Source organism: Phalangium opilio, unplaced genomic scaffold (genome assembly GCF_054372755.1).
Source record: "Phalangium opilio isolate 3A_F unplaced genomic scaffold, DU_Popi_V2 ptg000085l_1, whole genome shotgun sequence".
In the NCBI taxonomy this organism is placed as follows: Eukaryota; Metazoa; Arthropoda; class Arachnida; order Opiliones; family Phalangiidae; genus Phalangium; species Phalangium opilio.
In genome coordinates this window covers 111,772-129,380 of record NW_028324190.1, presented here as the reverse complement: position 1 = coordinate 129,380, position 17,609 = coordinate 111,772, and the positions used below count along the sequence as shown (strand labels likewise).

The 17,609-nt window shown below is 36.0% G+C and overlaps 1 protein-coding gene and 2 long non-coding RNA genes across 3 annotated transcripts; 2 read left to right on the top strand and 1 right to left on the bottom strand.

Annotated features, from left to right (window-relative positions):
* The first annotated feature begins 1,049 nt into the window (after window positions 1-1,049).
* On the top strand, window positions 1,050-4,835 carry LOC149650588 (uncharacterized). Its single transcript, XM_089849104.1, has 6 exons — window positions 1,050-1,090; window positions 1,122-1,234; window positions 1,291-1,395; window positions 1,461-1,586; window positions 4,440-4,670; window positions 4,732-4,835. Exons 1-5 carry the CDS (start codon window positions 1,050-1,052, stop codon window positions 4,556-4,558), a joined length of 504 nt encoding a protein of 167 aa, XP_089705230.1. The 3' UTR covers window positions 4,559-4,670; window positions 4,732-4,835.
* A 9-nt stretch (window positions 4,836-4,844) lies between these two features.
* LOC149650586 (uncharacterized) lies at window positions 4,845-10,198 on the top strand. Its single transcript, XR_016371531.1, has 3 exons — window positions 4,845-4,910; window positions 9,916-10,061; window positions 10,133-10,198. It is a non-coding gene; the product is annotated as an uncharacterized LOC149650586 (long non-coding RNA).
* On the bottom strand, window positions 8,401-9,539 carry LOC149650587 (uncharacterized). Its single transcript, XR_016371530.1, has 2 exons — window positions 9,050-9,539; window positions 8,401-8,987 (listed from the first exon to the last, which is right to left on the bottom strand). It is a non-coding gene; the product is annotated as an uncharacterized LOC149650587 (long non-coding RNA).
* Window positions 10,199-17,609: the final 7,411 nt, after the last annotated feature.

Genomic DNA, 17,609 nt, shown 5'->3' with positions numbered 1-17,609 from the left:
AGACTAACTGGACCTGAGCAAACTATAGCTTAACCTGCTACTAGTACGACCAGAGAGAATTGATGTAATCTGGAGTTGAAATTTCATCATGTGCGACCTGCGGCCCTGAAACTCTCCCATAGTCCCAATGTGTGTAGAACATAATTTTTTCGCTGTTATCTGCCAAAATCAATCTTTCTAGATAGTGCCGCCTGCTCACTTGAATTTTTCATGATATAATAAGGTTTGAATGAACAAAATTCTAGATTACTATTTTCACTACTATGTCCCTCTGCTAACTTGAAGCAAACTTTCCTCTCTTTCTGCAGCTCATTACCGGTGCCATTCCCTTGACTTTCTGTTCGTTATAACTACTATCATGAATTTATTTATTTCAAACCAAAATATTAAAAAAAATGGATTCTTTTTCCTTTTGTGCTACTTAGAATTTTCAAATGTATATAATGTTGTGCCGTGCCATATCAAATAGTCTCTGACCATTGTTAGAAACTAGAGATAGAAATTGGGCAGTAACACTGATCATGCCCTGAACTATGAGAAAGAACAATACGACGGTTGACTAAAGTACACTTGATATTACATCATTTTGCAAAACCGCGAGTAAAAATCTTACTGTCCCTATTCAATTTGGCGCCATTGGTTTTAGAATAATTAAAATGTTCCACTGCGAAGCGTGCCGGTCACAAATGGGGATGTAACGTCTTTAGGAACCTTTTAAAACGCAAAACCATACACGTACTCTCCCAAAAGTAATTAATGTAATGATAAAATGTTTTCGGGGAATGGAATTGTGGTCGAAAAGCCGAGATAAGTAAATTTTTGAAATTGATTACCAGTAAAATAATTTATTTCAACGGAAAACGGTAATGGAACGTTGTTTTTTCTTAAGCATGCATTTAAGTTTCAATTAAAAAGAAAAATTAATATCTGATCCTTCAGACAAGTGATAACCTCAGTCTTATCGACACTTTTTAGGTCTTGATTCTAATCAAGACATTTTTGATTAATCACTTGCGATAACACACTAAAAGAGTTACAGAATTGGCCCCATGGCCCGAGAAATTAAAGTAAACTATTGTTACAAACTGGAGTGTGTGCATTATGTTCTAAAACAATTGCAGGCTACCTACTGACTCCTTTCGTGCTGAACCCACTGATAAGAACGCACCTGCTACTGAAGAAGAAGGCCAAGCATCATTATCAGCTGATGTAGCTTCGTTTTTTGCAAATTATGGTAAGATGGAATGTTGCTAATGTATTGACCATGCCACTGACGTTTTTTTCTTACAGTTCCAGATCCAGGAGCAAGCTGCTCAAACAGCGGTCCTTCTTTTGTCGGTATTGATCCGGAAGCGTCTACAGCTAGTGACATAGCTTCGCGTTTTCCACATTTTGGTAAGATGAAATGTTGCTAATGTCTCGTAATGTATTTACCATGTCATTGTCATTATTTCCTTCAGAATCAGATCCAGGAGCTAGCTGCTCAAACAGTGGTCCAACTGTTTTCAGTGAAGATGTGGAAACAAGCTACACCAACAGTGTTCCTACTTCTCTTTTCGATGAAGATAGCCAACCACCTGCCACTTGTAAGTACGACATAAACATGGTTATAACAATCGTTTTTAAAAGGTATAAGTAAATGCAAAATATCCTTAACCTTTTATTTGACTTAGTTTATTGTTGTCTAACTTTGAAATTTTAAGTTAAGAGGGCTCATTGCAGATGCTAAGTCAGATTTCCAATCAGACTTTCTACATTATCCCTGCCGTTTCCTTTTATTTCTTTACTTCTCCATTGCGTTTTTTCTATATTACATCCTTTCTTGCCATTGTTTCTGTATGCTCGACCTTCCTTTGGGTCGGATTGATAACACGTCTAAACTTTCTTATAGCTGAGTCTCAGCCGCAGCAAAGCAGGAAAAGACCCTTACCATTTAAGGAAAGGCTTATGCTTTCTGCAAATGAATGTTTGGAGGATGGACGCGAAACAAGGGAGGCGCTACGCGAAACAAAGGAGGCCCTATGCTTATTCGCGTCCGCTTTGCAAGCAATGGCTGAAAGTGACAAGGCTAAGCAGGAAAATGAGAGGCTGAGGCTTGAGAACGAAAGGTTTAGGCTTGAAACCGAAAGGATTCAAGCCAATAATATAGCTGAAGCATTGAGACAGTTAGCCGACAAAGGGCGGGCTCCTAAGAGCAATCAAGAGTAGTTTTTTTTATTCAGTTTGAAAGCATGCTTAAGCAAAGCATGTATAGTTTTTGTAAATATTGTAAATAGCTTTATTGTTTATAGCGTCACCCTAAATTGTTTAATTTTTATTTTTAATGCTCAATTTGGCATGGACCTTTTTCGTGGCGTTATCACTCTTTATTTATTAACTCATGTTCAAGTTAACATGAACTCCTTTCACTTCTGACATTTCTTAATTATTGTATTCTTCTTTGTCAATTAATTCATGAACTCCTTTTCCATCATTTTAATTCATTTTCATTTATCATTCAGTCTTTTTCATTATCATTCTAAATTATTATTTTCTACATGCTCAATTTGGCATGTACAAGTTTAGTTCAAACAATTTAATTTAATATTACATACGCTAGTCGCATGTATTTTATAACTTAATTTATTGCTCGCACTACCCGCTTGCATTTTAAACTTTAATTTATGACATGCCTTACTAGCATGCATTTTATCTAATTTAATATTCGCATGCATTTTATCTAATTTAATATTCGCATGCATTTTATCTAATTTAATATTCGCTTGCATTTTATCTAATTTAATATTCGCATGCATTTTATCTAATTATATATTCTCATGCATTTTATCTAATTTAATATTCGCATGCATTTTATCTAATTTAATATTCTCATGCATTTTATCTAATTTAATATTCGCATGCATTTTATCTAATTTAATATTCGCATGCATTTTATCTAATTTAATATTCGCTTGCATTTTATCTAATTTAATATTCGCATGCATTTTATCTAATTATATATTCTCATGCATTTTATCTAATTTAATATTCGCATGCATTTTATCTAATTTAATATTCTCATGCATTTTATCTAATTTAATATTCGCATGCATTTTATCTAATTTAATATTCGCATGCATTTTATCTAATTTAATATTCGCATGCATTTTATCTAATTTAATATTCGCTTGCATTTTATCTAATTTAATATTCGCATGCATTTTATCTAATTTAATATTCGCATGCATTTTATCTAATTTAATATTCGCATGCATTTTATCTAATTTAATATTCGCATGCATTTTATCTAATTTAATATTCGCTTGCATTTTATCTAATTTAATATTCGCATGCATTTTATCTAATTATATATTCTCATGCATTTTATCTAATTTAATATTCGCATGCATTTTATCTAATTTAATATTCTCATGCATTTTATCTAATTTAATATTCGCATGCATTTTATCTAATTTAATATTCGCTTGCATTTTATCTAATTTAATATTCTCTTGCATTTTATCTAATTTAATATTCGCATGCATTTTATAATCTAATTTATTACATGTGCTCTTTGCATGCGTGTTGTATTGTATTTATTATATGCATTATTTGCGTGGATTTAATAAGCCAATTAAATTTGCATGCATTTTACAATTTATTCGATGTGTTAGGAACATCAACTTCACAATGAATGTTTAACGTATTACATTATTACTAATTTATTAGCATATATTTTATCATTTGACTGTTATTTAAATGGAGGGTGAAGTTTCAAATTGAGTAACTTTTTTTAGCGATTCTTCTACAAATGATGAGAACAATATCCATAGTCTAACATCCAAAAAATAACACCGAATGATTTAAAAATTACTATTATTTCATGATTATTTTCAACAAGTACCTCTGATCTATCGCGCAACTCCCTGTTTTTTATTAACAAAATTCTCGTGGCGCGCTCCATGTCTCATGCCACGATTTTCACATCTCGCGATAAATTTAAATTCACATAGAGCGTACCACGAGAATTTTGTTAACAAAAAGGCAGGGCGTTACGCGATTGGTCGGAGGTATATTATTAAAAGTATCCATAAAATCTAATCGGACTAATTAGAATTTTAAAATCATTGGGAGATATTTTTTGGATGTTTCACTTTCCAGATTGGTCTTATAATTTGTAGAAGAATCGTTGATAAAATCACTTGATTTTCCATTTCATTCTGTGTAGACAATGCCTACCGTCCTCATAGAGCTCAGTGCAGCTGGGGAGGGATTAAAAAGGGAGAAAAAGTCGGTTACCCCCTTTAATACAACAATAACGTACTTTCGCGCCTTTAATCAGTTCACACACGTATTTTGATGACTACCCTTTACTCAAGATTACATTCTTTATAACCTGCATGTAGTTACCGAACCCAACAACTCCGCGATTTATTAATATTCACATACTTATTTACTAGGTGGATTCAACTTTACCTCATCCGTCTGGCCATCAGGAGTTCATTGGTCTTTTCTTCTGTCGCCTGACTACAATTTACATCCTCGAAGTCTTCATGAATGCATACCTATTTTACATTAACCTTTACTTTGCTATTTTCATTAATCACATCATTACCTATTTCAGACCTACCATATTCATATTGAGAGAAACAGGGGGATTGATATACCAATTGCTGCATACTGAAATGAATGTAAGAGTTCTTTGGAAAGGTGTCAATATGGTTACTTGTTATAATTTATCTCGACTAGCAGTCGTAAAGCGGAAAGCGTGTCATCTACGACATCCACAGTTAATTGCAAGGCGCAAATATTTAGACAGTCGGTGTCTGGAAAAGATGGTTCGTCGACCACTGGAAGAGTTACCTCGTTGGAGAAAGGATTTTCAACTTCGTCAATACCTGGAGGAGGAAAGGATAAATATTGATAAAAGGGTGAGTGTGTTCCTTGTATCATAATCTCATGATTATGCCTTCAGCACGCCATTCCATGGGATTATGATATATCAATAAGTGCCACAAGAGTATGAAATTGCTCTTGCGATTTTGGTCTTCCTTATAAAAATACTCAGTGCTCAAATTAGACCTTTAACATTCATTATCATCACGCTTATGTTGACTTAACTAAAGTGAAGACCCAAATTGTGTTATTTCCGATCAGTTACCACGCGCGACCAGCCCATCTCCTTTTTTTAACCCATCTGCTGCACTGAGTTCTAAAATGAATCGTTGTTTGGAAGGAAATGTTTAAGTTCAACCTTGAATAGGCCGACAACGTTGTTCTCATGGGAATATGTAAGAAAATCAAACCAATCGATTTAAATCGAATTATTATGATTGTTATTGAATTACCAGTTAGTTAATCACCAACCTCAAAACCTTTGGGTCCAAATTTAAGAACCAAAAGAAAAATAATGATTATTACATTTATGCAAGACACAACAGACTGGGAAAAACACAATTGAAATATTCCAAACCATGATTGTTTTCAATAAGAGGTCTTTTCGAGTTAAGTATCTAAAACTATTTGTTGGAATTTTAGAAACCCTTTGTTTTGAAAAATATCTTAGGTTTTAAACCAACCATTATTAAACAAAACCACAATCGAGCGATTTCAATCAGTAATCTTAATCCAACAGATTTAAATCAAACCACCCTATACAGGCGAATATTAAATTAGATTATAAATGCATGCGAATATTAAATTAGATAAAATGCAAGCGAATATTAAATTAGATAAAATGCAAGCGAATATTAAATTAGATAAAATGCAAGCGAATATTAAATTAGATAAAATGCAAGCGAATATTAAATTGGATAAAATGCAAGCGAATATTAAATTAGATAAAATGCATGCGAATATTAAATTAGATAAAATGCAAGCGAATATTAAATTAGATAAAATGCAAGCGAATATTAAATTAGATAAAATGCATGCGAATATTAAATTAGATGCATGAGAATATTAAATTATATAAAATGCATGCGAATATTAAATTAGATAAAATGCATGCGAATATTAAATTAGATGCATGAGAATATTAAATTAGATAAAATGCAAGCGAATATTTAATTAGATAAAATGCAAACGAATATTAAATTAGATAAAATGCAAGCGAATATTAAATTGGATAAAATGCAAGCGAATATTGAATTAGATAAAATGCATGCAAGTAGCGCATGTAATAAATTAAATTATAAAAACATGCAAGTAGCGCATGTAATAAATTAAATTATAAAAACATGCAAGTAGCGCATGTAATAAATTAAATTATAAAAACATGCAAGTAGCGCATGTAATAAATTAAATTATAAAAACATGCAAGTAGCGCATGTAATAAATTAAATTATAAAAACATGCAAGTAGCGCATGTAATAAATTAAATTATAAAAACATGCAAGTAGCGCATGTAATAAATTAAATTATAAAAACATGCAAGTAGCGCATGTAATAAATTAAATTATAAAAACATGCAAGTAGCGCATGTAATAAATTAAATTATAAAAACATGCAAGTAGCGCATGTAATAAATTAAATTATAAAAACATGCAAGTAGCGCATGTAATAAATTAAATTATAAAAGCATGCAATAAATTAAATGGTTCAAACGAAACCTTTACACGCCAAACTGAGCGTGAAGAAAATAATAGTCTATAATAATAGAATGGAAAAAAATGCATGTGAAAATATGAGAATGAAATATCTACAATGAGTACTATAAATGATAATGAAGGATACAATAATTGAAAAGAGTTCATGCCAACGTGAACATGAATAATGAATACCGTGATGATGAAAGTGCATGTCCAATTGAACATTTAAAATGATAAAAAAAATTAGGGAAACGTTGTACTCAAGATCTATCACGGCATTAAGAAAATAAATATGTACAGTTAATTCGATCATGCTGCGCTTCAGCATGTCATAAAAATAAAACTTCTTGGCTGTCTTCCGTCAAGTATGTACTGCCTCTTTAGCAGCCTAAATATTGGCTTGATTTCTATTTGGAGATTAAACATTTATATATCCACGAAAGCTAAGGCATACGGTACCGGCCATTGATGTCACCACGGATTAAATGATTATTTTTAAATTTAATACACCAGTTAAGAAACTTGGGTTTGGAACAGTTTATCTTCAAGTAGTGAAATAATTTTGAATCATGTAAGTGTCCCTGCATCCTTCTCATTTTGTAAAGCTTTTTTGCAAGTGCTTAGCCCTTTCTTAAACGTAACATAACATTGTTTCTATATAATACTTCTTAATGAAATGTAGGAGACTTATGAATATCGCAATTGCTATTTTGCAGTGAATATTACAAAGTTGTAACACAAAATGTTTCTTAAGTACACGCTGGGTAGTAGCACCAACCTGGATAAGGGGCCCCCTCCAATAAAACACTTTCCATTTTAGGCACTAAAGACCTTAGCAATGTTGTGCATTAGAAATTTAAAATATGCACCCCTAAATAGCCGTTGCAATATTACAAAAGTCTGCTCAATGTCGTTAAGAAGTAAAATATACAAACAATGTTACTTCAAGAAAGTGTAGGCTTTGGTTTAGTTTAAACAAATGCCACTAGATAGTACTCCCATAGTCAAGGGGTCAAGCCTCGTCGTCTGCCCTCGTCGACGAGTTCTGATTGGTTCATTAAAAATTTGTGAAGATTAGCCAGCATGTTAGGGGCGCAAAAGGAGCCAACATTTGCTTTAACGTTTAGGAAAAAGCTACATACTTCAAACAGATCTTTATAAAAGCAGAGGGTTGCAGGATCACATACAGGATTCAGAACATAGATATGTTAAAAGGGTAGATACACAATTCAATGGGAGGTCGACGTGGAAGGGGCAACGAGCAGACAGCCGCTATTTTCTGGGGGTAGCCGTATAAAACGCCATCTATCGGGAACTTTCGAAACTAAATTAAAGGATGAGCTTAGAGTAGTGGCACTCTATGTTAACCCCCTATAGGGCATAATAAGTCAAACCCTCGGAGATGCCATTACTCCATTTTATACGAGCTAAGAGCAGAAAAACTTATTTTATAAATTTTACACCTGTAAAATCTTTTAAAAAACACTTGGAACTTGTATTACTACTTACTTTCGAGGAAATACCACCGTTTTCTGAAGGTAAGAGTCTTTTTTTATACATTTATTAGTAATAAAAACATTTAAGGCGAGCTAAGCCTTGGTCTTGTAAAACACGGCAGATTAGTGATTAGCGTTGTTTTCAGCGTTGAAAAACGTTATTTTATCATGTTAAAAAAACGTTAGCAACGTTTTAAGGTACTGATATTTAAATATCCGGACATTAAACTGTTACATATTCTTAAAAATAAGAGTCGATAATGGTGCCCACTGGCCCCACCATAACAAACTTTGATAAGTGTGTGTCTCTATATTTAAAGGCATAAAACAAAATATAACATAAACGTTTTTATTTACTTATTTATGTAACAATCATGGCTTCAACTCATGTTTGCTGCGTTCAAACTGTAGGTGTAAAGAACGTTTTCTTTCTTACCACAACTTTCCGAAAGAGACTGCCACTAGAAAGAAGTGGATTAATTCTATAACATTAGCTGTAGGACCTCTGTCCACTGATATCTCCAGTTTACGGATTTGTTCAAAACATTTTACAAAATCAGATTTCTTTCCCACCACTGGAAAGAGACTACGTAGAGCGCTCAAACCGTACGGTTCGCGATTCCATCCTAATTTGGAGATCAAATTAATGTAACCGATGAAATTATCCCTAAACTGACTCTCCGTAATTGACTCTCGAGCAACAATCTGAAGCATTAGAAGAAATGGGAGCGTTGTCCTTTGATCATGGATTGAAGCATGAACCCGCTGCTTTTTCAAATATTCAGGCAACACATCAATACCCAGTGTCACACCTCTGTGGGTTTGATTGTTAATCCACAATTTTGCTTCCTTGGGGCAAGCCCCGATTGCCTTATACTGGTTGAGGACCAGCTGTACTTAGTGGAGATCAAATGCCCTTACACTATTTTCAAGAATAAAGAAACTATCAGAGGAAAAGCAGCTTCGGGTAACTTTTACCTTTACATTGACGAAGAAACGGATGAACTGGAACGTCTATCATCAGATTCAGGGTCAGCTTTTCGTGTGTAACGTACCCGTATGCTTTTGGGCAGCATTTGTGCCACCCGATAACATCGAAATCTTGATGATAGTGAAAGACAACCAATTCATCAATGATACCTTGCTTCCAAAATTATCCTCTAAATATTTCATTAGTCTCCTAGGCCTACCTCATTTTGCCATAGAAATGTTCGAAAAGCCTAAAAAATAAATTTTCCAAGTCACAAAAGTACAGCCTCTTTTCTCTATGTGCAAATCAAATCTACATTATGGCCATGACCAAGGCTTAGCTCGCCTTAAATGTTTTTATTACTAATAAATGTATAAAAAAAGACTCTTACCTTCAGAAAACGGTGGTATTTCCTCGAAAGTAAGTAGAAATACAAGTTCCAAGTGTTTTTTAAACGATTTTACAGGTGTAAAATTTATAAAATACGTTTTTCTGCTCTTAGCTCGTATAAAATGGAGTAATGGCATCTCCGAGGGTTTGACTTATTATGCCCTATAGGGGGTTAACATAGAGTGCCACTACTCTAAGCTCATCCCTTAATTTAGTTTCGAAAGTTCCCGATAGATGGCGTTTTATACGGCTACCCCCAGAAAATAGCGGCTGTCTGCTCGTTGCCCCTTCCACGTTTTTTTCGTTAAGCCTAAGCCAGCGAAGTGGATCTAGACCCTTTATAGTTTTAGTATATCTATGATTCAGAATCATTTCACTGATTGAAGAAAAACTGTTGTAAACCCACGTTTATTAACTGCTGTATTAAATTTAAAAATAATCAATTGAACCGTAGTGGCATCTCTGGTCGTTATCATATGGAATTCCCTAGGTACAAGATGTTAGAGGCCGTTACATTCAAGGTTGATTAAGATTTGCCTATGCAGTCGACCAGATTGAAGCAGCTCATTATCATTCTGAGGCTGAACATTGTTGTGTCCTCCAACATTTGGATTTGCTGCAGCTACATTGAGAAAGGTCCATGAAACGCCTAATGTCTTTATTAATTTTTCAAAATAATTTAACAGTACCTCCTCCTCCTCCTGCAGGCATTGGTTCATCCAAGCAGTAATTGTGGAGAATGCAACAGGCACTGATTATAGCACAAACCTTTTAAGGTATGTACCATAGTGCGCCTCCAGATGTGTCCAAACAGCGGAACCGCATCTTTAAAATTCCGTTCACACGTTCAATAACATTGCGACCTAATCATAAAGAAAATCAATGAATGGTTTAATACAAGCACAGGTCCTTTAGGACGTCACATTAATGAATTATCTAGCACTGGGCAGTCTGGCATATGATACCAATATGATTGTGCTATTACCAGTTTATAGCTTACTGAGGTTCATTGAATATGGTAAAACAATCAATTAATATCAGTATTGTTAACCATTACCATTAAAGCATTTCGAAACCAAATGCTTAAAAGGGAGGTAATAACAAGACAAGGGAGTAAGATAACCCGCAAAAAGTAAACTTAGAGGGAAATGTTCCTAATGACATAGATAATTGCCCAATATTATTAATGTCTTGAGTTTTGCCAGAATAAATGTTCTAATACCTGACATGTGACGTTCATTATAGCGCTGTTTGCTAGGCGTTGCAGCTTGTAATAGGGGAGTCATTAGAAAGGGCTGAAGAGGGTACCCACTATCTCCGAGCAAATATCCCTCAGGCATTTCCCCAGCCTTGAAACGTTCTAAGACTCCACTGAAACGCCAAATAAATGCATCGTGCGTTCCACCAGGCCATCGAGCCACCACATCTGTGATGCGGCATTCATTATCACATATCTATAGCCCAAGGAAGGATTTTTAATGTGTTAGACAAGTATGAAATGTCATTTACCAGTTGGACGTTAATGGAAAAATTTCCTTTCCTGTCCAGATATGCATTTGGGTCTTTCGATGGGGCTTTGATTGCAATATGAGTGCAATCTATAGCACCCAGAACGTCAGGGATAGAGCACCTTTGACAAAATGACTCCTGGGACATTTTCAAATTAAGCGCTATAACTCTTAACATTTTATCTAATGATTTTATATGACACTGACCTTTACCGCAATTACTTCAGCATCATCAGTAGGGAAACGTATATATCCCCTCATTCTCGTGATAATGGCATTAGTTACCCTTTCAATGGCTCTACTTACTGATGCCTGGCTCATTCCATGCTCGTAATTGCTAGCGATGCTATGCTGAAACGCTCCTGAACCGTAAAACAATAATGCCACGAGAACTTCGTCCTCTACAGACAAAACGTATCTGTTACGGTCAGGAAACTCTTTTGTCAACTCAGGCCTCAATAACCCGCACAAATGCGTCACTTTCTCCTTGGACATGCGATATTGACGCAAATACTCAGCATCTGGCATGCTAAATGCTGCTGCACCGCCAATAGGCCTAGTTCGACGGTATCTCTCTCACTGTTGCCCTCCCTCAAGTTCAAATGCGTAGGCAAGCAAGAGACGACCCATAGCGCCAGCCATTGTAATTATCAGTTAATAAAGTTAAAGTTAAGAGATTAGTTGAATCCTGTAAAAATTAAAGCGGTTAGTTGAAAACTGTAAAAATTAAAGATATTAGTTTAAACCTGTAACAATTAAACAAATTAGTTTAAACCTGTAACAATTAAAGAAATTAGTTTAAACCTGTAACAATTAAAGAAATTAGTTTAAACCTGTAACAATTAAAGAAATTAGTTCAATACTTAATAAATTACACTACTTTTTACTTAACTTTAATCAAAGCAGTGGTCAAAGGAATGGTAACTGTCGTCTGCTGTGAGAGGCTGACAGCGTTCAGCACAGAATGTTACCGAAGTAACCATTAAAACCGGTGTTTAACCGGTAACTCATTTGTCAGTTTATGAAAAAACATTTTGAATTTGGTGTATAATTTGATAGTTTACATCTGAGTCTGCGCGGAATTTGCACCAATCACTGAGCCAAGGCAAGGAACGTCATCGGTAGACGTAGCCAATTAAAAGGCCAAGGGCAATGGTTGACGGTCAAATCAGAGAGCCAAGGGCAGAAGGAGGAGCTTAACTTTTCTGCAGAATACGGCCGCTGGCAGCCCGAAACCGGAAATAAGCACAGGACAGTGGACGAATTATTGGCAGCACTGTAAATGATATCGAGTTGATATGAATAAAGCCGTTTTTGCTCATGTCTATTTTAAACTTTAATCACAGATTTCGCTTACCATTTCACAAGCATAATAAACACTACTGAAGGGCGCAAATCTATCTGTGATCGGTAATGGTGACCAATAGAGCAATTAATCGGTTTGAACTTCATTTGCACATTTTTTTTCGTTAATTTGAATGGAATATAAGTAGATATCTTTTTCAGAAGATAATTTTTGATGTTGATATTGAAGATTCATTGAGTTAAAAAAATTGGTATTGATATTTCAATTAAGCTTTGATATCAACATCGGTTAATTTACGATATGGGCTTATGATGGTAGTCTGTTTATAAGATTAAATCGTTACTTTAAGTGTCACTAGACAGTATCTACCTCCTAAATCGAGGGTTAGTAACTTTGTAAGCATCTCCTAGTCACAGGATATCCTAGGGTCAATTTCTTATATATCATATAAGACGAAGTCTATAGCTTAAGCTCACTCTCACTACAGCTGTTTTCGGGGCTGAAGCGACCAAGGCTTAGTGCAATTTCACGGGTTTCACCGCCTTAAAAAAGTGGCAAGTTTAGAAATAGATTGTGGGACAATAAAAAGGTGGAAAATTATGAAATTAGGCTTATATTAAAGCTTGAAACCTACTTTATATTATATTTAAAATCCATTCATCAGCAAATCCTCAAAAAATATGAAAATGACAACGATAAAGGACCCACTCTCAAATTTTTCCCCTTTAAAAAATGGCGGCCACAAACGGCGTAATATTATCACGGCGGCAATATTAAAGCAGTCTTATCTCACTACCGATAGGCCATTTCAACCAAAAGGCATTAAGAAAAAACAATCGGATTAATATGACGCAACTAAACGCAAAAAAAGGCCAATTTTGGTCGCGCTGATATTTTCTAGTAAATCAGTCTATCCATGCTTAAATAACGCAGATTGGGGTAATTTTGAAAATTTAAAATTAAACATACTTAAACTTAAAATTAATCAATGAAAGCTGGAAAGCACAAATACTAAATATGAGGCTTTCGTTTAAAACCGTTTTCAAATCAAACAAACGTATAGTTATATCATGACGGCTACAACAAGATGGTTATCTGTAAAATATTTTCCCATGTTATTTCTATGGGAAAATTTCGAGGTTTTCGTCAAAATCTATGATTATTTTTATGGAAATGAAAACCACCCTTAGCAACTTTATTTTTTATAAAATAAACTATTAAATGGATCTCTTTGAAATTGTAACCACATATTTAGGGCTCGAATTGTAGTTCTGTGGAATTTTTTCAAAGCAGTTAATACGATACAAAAAAAGTTATAAGCAATCAAAAAACCATCCTTATACATTAAAGTCAGTATGAAGTCTTATCTAAGAGAGCTACCGCTCTCATAGAATTGGTTCACGATGTGAATCTGTGTAATCTGGTCCTCGTTTGAAGGCGTGGGTTCGAATACCACTTCTGACACGATATGTTTTATGAAAATAACTGGAAGAGGTAAAATTTTAAAACGTACAAATTACATAAAACCACGTCAGGATGGCCGAGCTGTCTAAGGCGACAGACTCAAAGGTTCTTAGTTTCATTGGTTCACGATGTAAATCTGTGTATTCTGGTCCTCGTTTGAGGGTGGGGTTCGAATTCCACTTCTGACACGATATTTTATAAAAATAACTGGATGAGATGTAATTTTAAAACGTCTAAATTACACAAAACCACGTCAGGATAGCCGCACGGTCTAAGGCGCCAGACTCAAGGGGCCTAGCTTTGTTGGTTCACGATGTGAATCTGTGTCTTCTGGTCCTTGTATGAGGGCGTGGGTTCGAATCCCAGTTCTGACACGATAGGTTTTATGAAAAAAACTGGAAAAGATGACATAAAAACACGTCATTATTGCCGAGCGGTCTAAGGCGACAGACTCAAGGGTTCTTAGTTTCATTGGTTCACGATGTGAATCTGTGTAATCTGGTTCTCGTTTGAGGGCGTGGGTTTGAATATCACTTCTAAGACGAAATGTTTTATGAAAATAACTGGAAGAGGTGTAATTTTAAAACGTACAAATTACACAAAACCACGTCAGGATGGCCGCGCGGTCTAAGGCGCCAGAGTCAAGGGGCTTTGCTTTATTGGTTCACGATGTGTATTCTTGTCCTCGTATGAGGGCGTGGGTTCGAATCCCACTTCTGACACGATATGTTTTATGAAAATAACTGAAAAAGATTTAATTTTAAAGGTCCAAATTACATAAAAACACGTCAGGATTGTCGAGCGGTCTAAGGCGCCAGACTAAAGGGGCTTAGCCTCCTTGGTTCACGATGTGAATCTGTGTCTTCTGGTCCACCATTGAGGGCGTGGGTTCGAATCCCAGTTCTGACACGATACGTTTTATGAAAATAACTGGAAAAGATGTAATTTTAAACGTCCAAATTACAAAAAAACACGTCATTATTGCCGAGCGGTCTAAGGCGACAGACTCAAGGGTTCTTAAATTCATTGGTTCACGATGTGAATCTGTGTAATCTGGTCCTCGTTTGAGGGCGTGGGTTCGAATATCACTTTTGACACGATATGTTTTAAGAGAATAACTGGATGAGAGGTAATTTTAAAACGTCCAAATTTCATAAAACCACGTCAGGATGGCCGAGCGGTCGAAGGCGACAGACTCAAGGGTTCTTAGTTTCATTTGTTCACAATGTAAATCTGTGTATTCTGGTCCTCTTTTGAGGGTGGGGTTCGAATTCCACTTCTGACACGATATGTTTTATAAAAATAACTGGATGAGATGTAATTTTAAAACGTCCAAATTACATAAAACCACGTCAGAATGGCCGAGAGGTATAAGGCAACAGACTCAAGGGTTCTTAAATTCATTGGTTCACGATGTGAATCTGTGTAATGTGGTCCTCGTTTGAGGGCGTGGGTTCGAATATCACTTTTGACACGATATGTTTTAAGAGAATAACTGGATGAGAGGTAATTTTAAAAAGTCCAAATTTCATAAAACCACGTCAGGATGGCCGAGCGGTCTAAGGCGACAGACTCAAGGGTTCTTAGATTCATTGGTTCACGATGTGAATCTGTGTCTTCTGGTCCTCGTTTGAGGGTGGGGTTCGAATATCACTTCTAACACGATATGTTTTACGAAAATAACTGGATGATAGGTAATTTTAAATCATACGAATTACATAAAACCATGTCAGGATGGCCGAGCGGTCTAAGGCGACAGACGCGAGGGTTCTTAGTTTCATTGGTTCACGATGTAAATGTGTGTATTCTGGTCCTCGTTTGAGGGTGGGGTTCGAATTCCACTTCTGACACGATATGTTTTATAAAAATAGCTGGATGAGATGTAATTTTAAAACGTCCAAATTACATAAAACCACGTCAGGATGGCCGAGCGGTCTAAGGCGACAGACTCAAGGGTTCTTAGTTGCATTGATTCACGACGTGAATCTGTGTATTCTGGTCATCGTTTGAGGGCGTGGGTTCGAATATCACTTCTAACACGAAATGTTTTATGAAAATAACTGGAAGAGGTGTAATTTTAAAACGTCCAAATTACACAAAACCACGTCACGATGGCCGAGGGGTCAAAGGCGTAAGACGAAGGGGCTTAGCTTCCTTCGTTCACGATGTGAATCTCTGTATCATGGTTCTACTTTGAGGGCGTGGGTTCAAATCCCAATTCTGACACGAAATGTTTTATGAAAATAACTGGAAGAGGTGTAATTTTAAAGCGAACAAGTTACATAAAACCACGTCAGGATGGCCGAGCGGTCTAAGGCGACAGACTCAAGGGTTCTTAGTTTCATTGGTTCACGATGTGAATCTGTGTATTCTGGTCCTCGTTTGAGGGTGGGGTTCGAATTCCACTTCTGACACGACATGTTTAATAAAAATAACTGGAAGAGGTGTAATTTTAAAACGTCCAAATTACATAAAACCACGTCAGGATGGCCGAGCGGTTTAAGGCGCCAGACTCAAGGGGCCTAGCTTTGTTGGTTCACGATGTGAATCTGTGTCTTCTGGTACTCGTATGAGGGCGTGGGTTCGAATCCCAGTTCTGACACGATATGTTTTATGAAAATAACTGGAAAAGATGTAATTTTAAACGTCCAAATTACATAAAAACACGTCATTATTGCCGAGCGGTCTAAGGCGACAGACTCAAGGGTTCTTAGTTTCATTGGTTCACGATGTGAATCTGTGTATTCTGGACCTCGTTTGAGGGTGGGGTTCGAATTCCACTTCTGACACGATATGTTTAATAAAAATAACTGGATGAGATGTAATTTTAAAACGTCCAAATTACATAAAACCACGTCAGTATGGCCGAGCTGTCTAAGGCGACAGACTCAAGGATTCTTAGTTTCATTGGTTCACGATGTAAATCTGTGTATTCTGGTCCTCGTTTGAGGGTGGGGTTCGAATTCCACTTCTGACACGATATTTTATAAAAATAACTGGATGAGATGTAATTTTAAAACGTCCAAATTACACAAAACCACGTCAGGATAGCCGTACGGTCTAAGGCGCCAGACTCAAGGGGCCTAGCTTTGTTGGTTCACGATGTGAATCTGTGTCTTCTGGTCCTCGTATGAGGGCGTGGGTTCGAATCCCAATTCTGACACGATATGTTTTATGAAAATAACTGGAAAAGATGACATAAAAACACGTCATTATTGCCGAGCGGTCTAAGGCGACAGACTCAAGGGTTCTTAGTTTCATTGGTTCACGATGTGAATCTGTGTAATCTGGTTCTCGTTTGAGGGCGTGGGTTTGAATATCACTTCTAAGACGAAATGTTTTATGAAAATAACTGGAAGAGGTGTAATTTTAAAACGTACAAATTACACAAAACCACGTCAGGATGGCCGCGCGGTCTAAGGCGCCAGAGTCAAGGGGCTTTGCTTTATTGGTTCACGATGTGAATCTGTGTATTCTTGTCCTTGTATGAGGGCGTGGGTTCGAATCCCACTTCTGACACGATATGTTTTATGAAAATAACTGAAAAAGATTTAATTTTAAAGGTCCAAATTACATAAAAACACGTCAGGATTGTCGAGCGGTCTAAGGCGCCAGACTAAAGGGGCTTAGCCTCCTTGGTTCACGATGTGAATCTGTGTCTTCTGGTCCTCCATTGAGGGCGTGGGTTCGAATCCCAGTTCTGACACGATACGTTTTATGAAAATAACTGGAAAAGATGTAATTTTAAACGTCCAAATTACAAAAAAACACGTCATTATTGCCGAGCGGTCTAAGGCGACAGACTCAAGGGTTCTTAAATTCATTGGTTCACGATGTGAATCTGTGTAATCTGTTCCTCGTTTGAGGGCGTGGGTTCGAATATCACTTTTGACACGATATGTTTTA

Excerpts from the sequence above, each read along its gene's own strand:
- LOC149650588 (XM_089849104.1), top strand. The coding sequence starts at position 1,050 with ATGGCCCGAGAAATTAAAGTAAACTATTGTTACAAACTGGA. Across the intron at positions 1,091-1,121 it reads AACTATTGTTACAAACTGGA|GCTACCTACTGACTCCTTTC; the intron begins GTGTGTGCATTA and ends AAACAATTGCAG. Across the intron at positions 1,587-4,439 it reads TAGCCAACCACCTGCCACTT|GTGGATTCAACTTTACCTCA; the intron begins GTAAGTACGACA and ends CTTATTTACTAG.